The sequence below is a fragment of the Pundamilia nyererei genome, unplaced genomic scaffold (genome assembly GCF_000239375.1).
Source record: "Pundamilia nyererei isolate P.nyererei 1_Seehausen unplaced genomic scaffold, PunNye1.0 scaffold00155, whole genome shotgun sequence".
NCBI lineage: Eukaryota > Metazoa > Chordata > Actinopteri > Cichliformes > Cichlidae > Pundamilia > Pundamilia nyererei.
In genome coordinates, this window is record NW_005187556.1 from 1378489 (window position 1) to 1387867 (window position 9379).

At 38.3% G+C, this 9379-nt stretch overlaps 2 protein-coding genes across 2 annotated transcripts in view; both read left to right on the plus strand.

Moving 5' to 3' along the window:
• LOC102215578 (C3a anaphylatoxin chemotactic receptor-like) overlaps positions 1-3294 on the plus strand; it is an 8763-nt gene extending 5469 nt beyond the window's left edge. Inside the window, exons 4-6 of the mRNA XM_005745223.1 lie at positions 2749-2811; positions 2897-3005; positions 3128-3294. Of these exons, the coding sequence (XP_005745280.1) occupies positions 2749-2811; positions 2897-3005; positions 3128-3294 (339 nt within the window). The remainder of the gene's footprint in view (positions 1-2748; positions 2812-2896; positions 3006-3127) is intronic.
• Positions 3295-3557: 263 nt separating this feature from the next.
• LOC102211716 (fMet-Leu-Phe receptor-like) lies at positions 3558-9265 on the plus strand. The gene is made up of 3 exons (XM_005745210.1): positions 3558-3723; positions 6358-6544; positions 8062-9265. Exons 2-3 carry the CDS (start codon positions 6365-6367, stop codon positions 8878-8880), a joined length of 999 nt encoding a protein of 332 aa, XP_005745267.1. The 5' UTR covers positions 3558-3723; positions 6358-6364; the 3' UTR covers positions 8881-9265.
• The last annotated feature ends 114 nt before the right edge of the window (positions 9266-9379 follow it).

Genomic DNA, 9379 nt, shown 5'->3' on the forward strand with positions numbered 1-9379 from the left:
CTGAAGCTCTGGGTTGAAACACAGCACTGTTTCTGTGCCAAAAAAAGAGTCTGACAGCAGTGGGTGTAGCTAATCTTTGTGTTTCTCTGATTTATTCTAAAGCTCAGAAGAATACATTTCCAAGTTTTGATCAGTCTGTTGTAATTTCTAAACGCAAACCATTGTAATGCAATTAAAATGAAAATGCTTTACAAGGGACTAAGATTAATATACTTGATCTTATATATAGTTACTGTAACATGTGTGTGTGTGTGTGTGTGTGTGTGTGTGTGTGTGTGTGTGACATTACTTTGTTTTCTGTCGAATGCACACACTGCCTGTGTATGAAGTAGGGACTACAATTTATAAATGCAATGAGTGCATACAAATTCTTTGTCTAAATATTAATAACACAAATTAATAACAGTCTACACCATTAAATCAAATCAAATCACTTTTATTGTCACATCACATGTGCAAGTACATTTGTACAGTACATGTGAGTGAAATTCTTGTGTGCGAGCTTCACAAGCAACAGAGTTGTGCAAAATACAATAATGTAAACAAGCAAAATAAAAGAATGGCTAAATCTGAAACTAATAAATATATGTACAATATATAATAGTATATGCATTTCTGGATGTGTATACTAAATGTTTTTCTTTGTGTGTGTGTGTGTATACACATATTTTACAAATTAAATAGAGTAAACAATAAAATAAAATATATTTAGACTGTTAACGGATACAACTCTCCTGGATCAATGCTTAACTCTCCCTTGAGTGCCTGAAAATACATTTTAACAGCTTTACCTGACAGTGAAAGTCAGGGTTAGACTGGATATATTGTATGCATTTTGGTGCTTGAGGCATTAACAATAGGGAAACTATACTTCCTTTTTGTAGGATTCACCATTATTATCCTCTGCATGCACACCTGGGACAGGAGTCTGTTCCAGGAAGCATAATCAACGTACTTCAACTACAAAATAATTAACTCCGAATTATCAGCTCCAGAACTGATCAGAGTTTGTTCCGTCCTGTTCACCCTGGGTGAAGCACATGCATGAGTAGAGAAAAAATGACATCATCAGTGAAGCTCACACACACACACACACACACACACAATTCACAATGGCAATCAGACAGAAAGAAACAACAACAACAAAACATTGGACTCATTTCACCCCAATTTAACTGGATGTTCTGCTGTGTGTGTATGGTGAGTATAGTGCCAACTCCAGCTGCCTTAAGGTGCTTTATATTATTAGGCAGATACCCTACACTGATACAGAGAAAGTCCCAATAATCAGATAAACCCCACTATGAGCAAGCATTTTGTGACAGTGGACAGGAATAAAACTCTTTTAACAGGAAGAAACTTCTGGCAGAACCAGTCTCAGGGAGAGGCGGCCATCTGCCACGACCAGTTGGAGATAAGGTGTGGAAAATGGGACAAAAGACATGCTGTGGAAGAGAGCCAGAGGTTATTAACAACTATTAAGGCATGGGTTTAAATGGATAAGACACATTTTTCTACTCTCATTTTGGTTTTCCTTGTTTTGATATATTAAGAAAGACTATATGAAAAAATGGTTTTAGAGTTTTATTTAGCTAACAGAAAGAAGGCAGATGTTTGCAGAAGTTTCTAGTGCCTTCAGCATAGTCTAGTTGCTGAAGGCCTTGCTGGAGTCAGTCACCTCCCAGGACTTTAGTTTCTGTTTAAAATATGATTATTTTCTATGCACATACTGATGACATTCCCTATTGAGCCTTCTGCCTAAACAGAACCCCTTCCTCCCCTTCCATCTGTAAGTAGGCCACTCAGTCCTGAGATTTTACCTACAAAAATCTCACTCTTCAACAGAGGGTAACCACGGTTAAATGCCATGACATGTCATGAAACAAGCACAATTGTGTAAATGCTCATGAAAACCTCAGGGCATTTATTACAGCCTGACAGTTAAACTAGATAAACTAGATATGTATGTTTTAACTTCAAATCTGTAAATCTATATCTGATACACTTTTGTAAGTATTTATTAAGTAAGTAAGTATTTTGTTACTGTTTTAAAGGTGGCTCTTGGGAGTTTGTTGCTGGAGCTGTAGTCCTGTGCTCTCATCATAATTATCCATTTTCATTAGTTTCTTGTGTTCCCCTTGTCTTTGTCTGAGTTTTCCATTCACTTCCAGACTTATTTTAAGGCTTGCTTCCTCATGTAGCCTTCAGTGTTTATGCTTCATAATGCAGCACATTTTTTTGTCAGTTCTATACACGTAGGTTATAAAAACTCTTTGTTTTTCCATGCACTTTTTCCTTTTGTTTTTTTAATTTATTAACTAATTCCTAACCGTTCATTCACACAGTGAAGTTGTTTCTGGCATTTTCTTTTTCTGAGTGGCCTGTTCCCTGCAGTTGGGTATCTGAAAACAACAATTCTGTTCCTAAGGTAAATATTCATCATAATATGTGTTATCACATCTTTGCATTCATATTAGCGGCGTTATTTGACCTTAGTTAAATACTGGTAATAGCTTAAAAGGTTATTTTCATTTTTTTCAAGGTGCTGCTGTTCTACTGGGAAACTTTAATGCTCAAGTGGGCAACGGCAGTGAGACCTGGAGGGACACGATTGGGAATAGCAGCCTCTCCGATCTCAACCCTTTACCTGAACCACAGTTTTTTCCATAACCAACAGCATGTTCAAACATGGCACCAGGACACATAAGGTTGCAGGTTGATGACTGATATTTATAATCATATCATCAGATCTACGTTCTGTACACTTGGGTGAAGAGAGGGACTGAGCTGTCAAGTAAACGACACCTGGAGGTGAGTTGGATCAAGTAGTTGAGGGAGGATGCTGGAAAGACCTGACACACCTAAATAGTGAGGGTGTGCTGGCAACACCGAGCAGAGTTCCCAGTCCACAAGATCCAGCCCAACACCCAACTCCGGCAGAGCTTTGACAGCATTCCGAGGGAGAATGGGGAACTTACGTCTCATTGAGCTGCAGCTGGAAGTTGGTTGGTTGCCACAGATTGTGTTCATAATTTTTATGGACAGAATTCCTCAGTATAGCCACTTTTCACCATGAGGATCTTGACTCTGCTTTTCACAGATGATGTGGTTCTGTTGGCTTCAAAAGGTGGTGGCCTCCAGCTTGCACTGGAGCAGTTCACAGCCGAGTGTGAAGTTGCAGGAATTAGAAGCACCTTGAAATCTGGAGAGGGTGGTCTGGCTGTTCTCCTTAGGCTGCTGCCCCCACGACCCGGCCCTGGAGAAGCGGATGAAAATGGGCGGATGGATGGATGAATCAACTTTCCATTGCTGGATGCCAATTAAGGCCTTGTTTCTTGGAAACAGCTGTGAACAGTTTATAACAGAAAACAATTCTGCAATTGAATTTAAATAACTTATTCACACTTCTGGTCTTATGCTCAATTGGAGTGTGAATCTATGTCTGAGAAAAAATGGGAGGGAAATGTGGGTATGGTTGTGTGAGGAAAAAAAACCCCAACTATATTCAGAATGGAAGATAAAGCCAGACACATGACGTGAAAAAAGAGGAAATGGAGGGTGTGTTAATGTGTCTGGGAGTGTGTATTCACATGTGTGAGAGCCATGACACAAACTATGTAATAGCCAAACTTGAAGTAACAACAGGACAGACAAACAAATACATCCTCACTTCTGCCTCTGACTACTAAGAGTGAAGCTGCTCACTTTAGCTCAATATTTAAGGTAATAAATTTGATTTTTCTTTCTTGGTTAGATCTCTCAGATGATACTTAAATTCTTATTTTTTTTAATTCGTGTTTTTGCATTTTTGTTTTTCCTGCCTGTTTAAATATAATATTAGGTTTTTCTGCTTAATAGAGAGCTTTGGTTATGTATAGTTGATTGAAAATCTTTGGAAAAGAGCTTATGATGAATTAAATTGTTTACATGCAGTTTTTAAAAAAAACGAAATCAAGAAATATTTTGAAACCACATCAGATCTCCCACAATGGGAGAAAATCCAACTCAATATCTATACTGATATCGACTAGGTAATGTGTTAGGAATGAACACATTCATTCAAATGAATGCTACATTATTTGATGGAAATGAAAGTTATTAACCTAAACAAACAGGATGTCTTTGTGAGAATTTAATTTGCCTTTCCAAAGGAAAGTTTTAGGAACCTTAACATGGATAAAGAAATGAAACTAGAATTTCTTCTAAAGCAGCTGACCTGTGGTCTTGTAGGCATCTAAAGTGTAAATAAACATGTGCATCAAAGCATGATCGGGCCAACTGTAATAACAACTTTTTACCAAACTAACAAATACTAAAACCCAGACAGTTTTCCATATATAATGAATTTCTTTGTAGTTAGTGTGCAAAATTTGTTCACCTCGCTCAAATCTTTCATGTTCAACTACATTATGGGTTAAAACTTCAGGGTCAAAATACCCAAAACAGCACATTAAGTTATAGCCTGATACATTTTTTGGCAACAGGCAAAAATATAGTGATAAAGAAAACCACATGTCACCATATGTCCTGACGCCTCAACAGAGTGAAAGTAGTTGTCACTAACCTGTGGAGGAATTGAAAAATCAATTTTTTTCCTAAAAGCAGGGGATAGCTTGTGTTACACATGTGAGTAAAGGCTGGATTTGTCACAGTCTGGCTGAGGCAGACCTGAGAAGGAATGACTGAAAACACACGGACTAAAGACACACAGAAGGCTAATGAGGGAAGTGGGAACACATGGGGAAAACAGCTGACACACATGAACATAACGATGTCACAAGGGGACAGTAAAACTAAAAACACTGAACATAGGAACACAGGACCCCTTCAAAATAAAACAGGAAACATGATGAGACGCAGACATGAGAACATGAACTTGAAGGGCAAGGGAGACTTAACAGGGGTTGAAAACACAAGGGGAAACTAATAAGCAAATGAACTTAGATAACCTAAATAACTTAAACATACCATAAACATCAGAATAAACCAAAACTCCAAAACGCTAGGTCAAACGACCCAGGATCGTGACAGGATTCTATTATGTATCTGCACTGATTAATGAACAAGAACAAGATCAGGCCTCTTTACAGATCAGGGTGACAGTTTAATATGTTATTAGCAGCTTTTAATCTAATATCTTCTGCATAGCAGAAATTAGATTATGGTTAAGTTATATAAACTAGTATATTTAAGCTGTTAGACCTTAGTGAGTTGTTGCCAGAGTCACATGTATTCAAAGATTAAGGTCTAAGGAAATGATCTCATCACAAATTCCACTTGTTACTTGTTTTTAAGCTTTTGACTCTGTAACATGAGCTTTATCAGATGATGAAATTTGCTTAATGTCATAATCTTTTTTCAGACCTGATCCATTTTCATAACATACTTCCTGTTTCTATAAGTTTAACCATTTCACACACACTTTAAAATACAACAAAACCTTCAGCCAACAGTTGGTCAAGAATTACACCCCTATGCATACATATATGCATATATAATTTATACACACTTATATATACTATATTTTGTATGTTTGGATGAATATTTCTTACCACTGCAAAACCTGTTTATTACCCCCATAAGTGGTGCCACATTTGCACATTTGTAAGGATAATGCATTTATGGGTTGAGCAGTAGAGCTGAGTGTGTCGGCTGCGACCATAAAAAACTTGTCAAATCTTTTTTGCCAAACAGCTTATTCTGTCATTGAGTCGTGTTTATTGGATTGGATTATTGAAGTCTAATGAAATAAAACATAATGGAAATGTAACAGCTTATTCATTTAAGAAACAGCAGCCTTAGTAGCATGTGGAAGAACCATACACAGCCAAAACAAGTCAAGTTGTTTTAAAATTGCCTTGTAACCATTTCACAGACTAATCGGCAGCAACAATTGCTTCTCTGAGATCACTGCTGTGTACTGTATGTCCTCCTATGGAAGCAGTAAGACTAACACTCAGTCTCTGACTCACTGCTTCTGTATCTTGGTTTTTGTTAGATAAATAATGATGTCATTTTTTTTGTTCATTTGAGCTGTGCACCCATTTGAAGACCCACTGGTTATTTCTATTGTAACTTGATATATAAAGCAACATGATTTTCTTTACAATGGCTGTAAAAGTAATACATATCTCATTGTGAGCAGCGTGACAAAGACCTAAATAGATGAAGATAGCAGCCAATGTGAATCAAAGCAAATGCCTTAGCTGGCCAAAGAAAAATCATCTAGGGAGTCAGTGAGTATGATAATATACAGCAGCGTGTGAGGTAATCTTATGACTTCCTATTCACTGTCTGGAAGATCAGGAGTTACATGATGAGTAATATTTTGTTCTTTTTCTGTTCTCTCTTTTACAGCCACACAATGTTTTCCAATGTCTCTCTGCCCAATCAGATGCTCAAGTTTTCAAAGGAGAACCAGACAACTATGATGGGCATCAATGCCATAACGGAATATGTCACCATTATCTTATATGCACTGACCGTTGTGCTCGGCATCACAGGGAACTCTATAGTGATCTGGGTGGCTGGATTCAAACTTAAGGTAGATATAAAGTGAAACATGTATTTCAAATACCTTCTGAGGTTTTAAGTATCTCTGTGAAATTCTCATATTTAGTTTGTACAATATTTTATAGGCAAGAGTTTTCGAGACAGCTTCAGTAAATGTGTTTTTTGGGTTTTTTTTTTAATGTTACATATCAGTGCATGAATGCAACCAGTATACTGATTACAAAATACTCAATGGCAGATTTATCATTCACCTCTTAGTGCGTGCCAAAATGCAGAGGTGGCAAAAGAACATACATTCATCACTTAAGTAGAAGTACAGATATTTGAGTTTGTCTGAAAATCTTAATACTTTATTAAAGATAAGAAGCAAAAATATAACATGTGCATAAATATTTACAGCCTTTGAGGTCAGGTGCATCCTGTTTCCACTGATCAGCTGTCAGATTTAAGCCCCAGACTGACAGTGCATGTCAGAGCACAAACCAAGACAGGAAGTCCAGGGAATTATACCCGACCTGAAGTTTCCCCCAAAGTATCTGAAGGAGTCTCAGACCATGAAACACAAAATGATCAGGTTCTATGAAAAGAAAGATTGAACTCACTGGGCTGAATGCCAAGCCTCATGTCTGTATAACCGGGCACTGCTCATCATGATGTACAGAGACATCCTTGCTAATAACCTGCTCAACAGCGACTGGACCTCAGACACAAGTGAAAGGTCATCTTCCAAGAGAACAAGACCCTAAGCATACAGCCAAGATAACTAAGGAGTGGCTTCGATACCACTCTGTGAATGTCCTTGAGTGATTTCTTGATAAATAAACCCACTAACCCTTGGCTTAAATAACTCCAAATAACTCTCTTTTTTCTTCTCTTTTGTTAATGAACCCCTTCTGTCATCGTTTCTAGTCATATCAGCATATAAGGAAATCCAGCTGTTAATAAACTTCTTATATCCATTGATTTGGTGTGATTAAACTTATTTTTGACCAATTAAGACTTAATAAGTTAAAGCACTGATTATGACTGTACAAGTTGAAACACAGTGTGTTGGGTCTCAATGTGCACAGTGTGGCTAAATTTAATAAGTACATCCTCATCAGCCTTTGGCCTTATCAGCCCAATGAGTGATCATTATCAGTCAATATCTGTCTCACCTCTTCCTCCTACTGAGAGCTGGTCACCCTCTCAGAGGTAGTAATGGATGGTGTGTTTGCAAGTTAAAATAGGAACACAAATCCCCACTTGGAGGCTGGGCAGAGGTTTATTTCACTTAGCTGAATTGCTAAGTGAATTGCTAACTCACTTAGCAATTGCCTTGTGATACAATTTCTTCTAATGTATTTTTTCACATGAACACTAGATGTTTATTGATGCTACTGATAATAACAACCTACTGAGTTTGATACAAGATTAAGATGAAGGCCAATATTTTAAAATTGCTAATATCGCTGATAAAATCACAATCTGGTGACTTGCTTCATATAAATACATTTTTTTCTTCCATTCTTCTCTTTTCCATCTCGTTTTATTTTCTCCTCCTTAAAGCTGAGTGTCACCAACGTGTGGCTGGTGAATCTGGCGATAGCAGACCTGATCTTCTGCTTCACACGAGTCTCCTCCCTCATTCAGATGCTCTTCTTCGACCACTGGCCTTTTGGCCTCTTTCTCTGCAAGTTCAACGGCTTCTTCAAATACACCAACATGTTCTGTTCTGTCTTCCTGCTGGCTGTGATCAGTCTGGATCGAGTGCTCTGCATCTGGCAGCCCGTCCTCACAAAGCGTCGTCGCACCCTGTGGGCAGCGAGGGTGGTGGCAATCTGCGTCTGGATCCCAGCGATCCTCTTCAGCATTCCCTACTTCATTCATCGCCAAATGTACATGGACAACAACAACCTGACTAAATGTTCTGTGGACCCGAAAGAGAAGGCAGAGGGGTACAACAGCACCAAAGCAGCTCTCTACTCCATCCGCTTCCTGTGTGGCTTCATGTTTCCCTTCACAATCATTCTGATCTGCTACACCTTGGCTGGGGTGGGAATCCGACGCACCCGCCTCTCAGGAAAGTCCCGCCCTCTGCGTATACTAGCCTGTTTGGTGATTGCCTTTTTCCTGTGCTGGGCACCATACCACTGCCTCTTACTGGTGAAGATGGTGGACAATGAAAATGCAGTAGTGAAAATCTGGTACCCTGTAGCAAAAGGTGTTGCTTACTTTAACAGCTGTGTGAACCCGCTATTGTACTTCTGCTTGGGTCTAAAAGCGAGAGAGGGTTTCAGGCAGAGTGTAATGAGAGTTTATAAAAGAGCTCTGACAGATGAAATGGATGGTCAGATGACTCAGTCCACTGATCGCTCTTTGGATTAAAGCTCTGGTTTGAAACACAACACTGTTTTAGTGGCAGGAATAAGTGGGTGTAGCTAAAGTTTAAGTTTTCCCCCAATGATCCTAAAGCTAAAAAAAATGCATATCTTTATATAAACCATTAGTATAGCAGTGAAATGGCAATAGCAAAGTCGTTATTATAATGTAACTTGTAATCTGTAGCTTTTCATTGCTTTTCATTATGTGAAGCAAGAATTAGTAGGTATGACTGTGAAAAGGTGTTTTCTTTCATTCTGTGCTCAGTGAAGAAAATATATATTTGGCACACTGGAGTGAAACACTGTTTTGTGACCCTTCTTCTAGAGTGTGTAAAACTGTGGAATAGCTTTACTGCAGAATTACAGCAATGCTCAGGAATTGGCAAGTTCACAAAGACACTTCGAAAATTACTCTTGGAAGGATATGATATTGAAAAAGACAATCACCCATTGTATGTATAAATATGTCAACTCGTATTTAAATTATAAATATCGTGCCAGCC

Bases quoted from the DNA above. Each gene is read 5' to 3' on its own strand.
- LOC102211716 (XM_005745210.1), top strand. From the start codon at position 6,365: ATGTTTTCCAATGTCTCTCTGCCCAATCAGATGCTCAAGTTTTCAAAG. The intron at 6,545-8,061 runs GTAGATATAAAG...TCCTCCTTAAAG, and splicing joins TGGCTGGATTCAAACTTAAG to CTGAGTGTCACCAACGTGTG.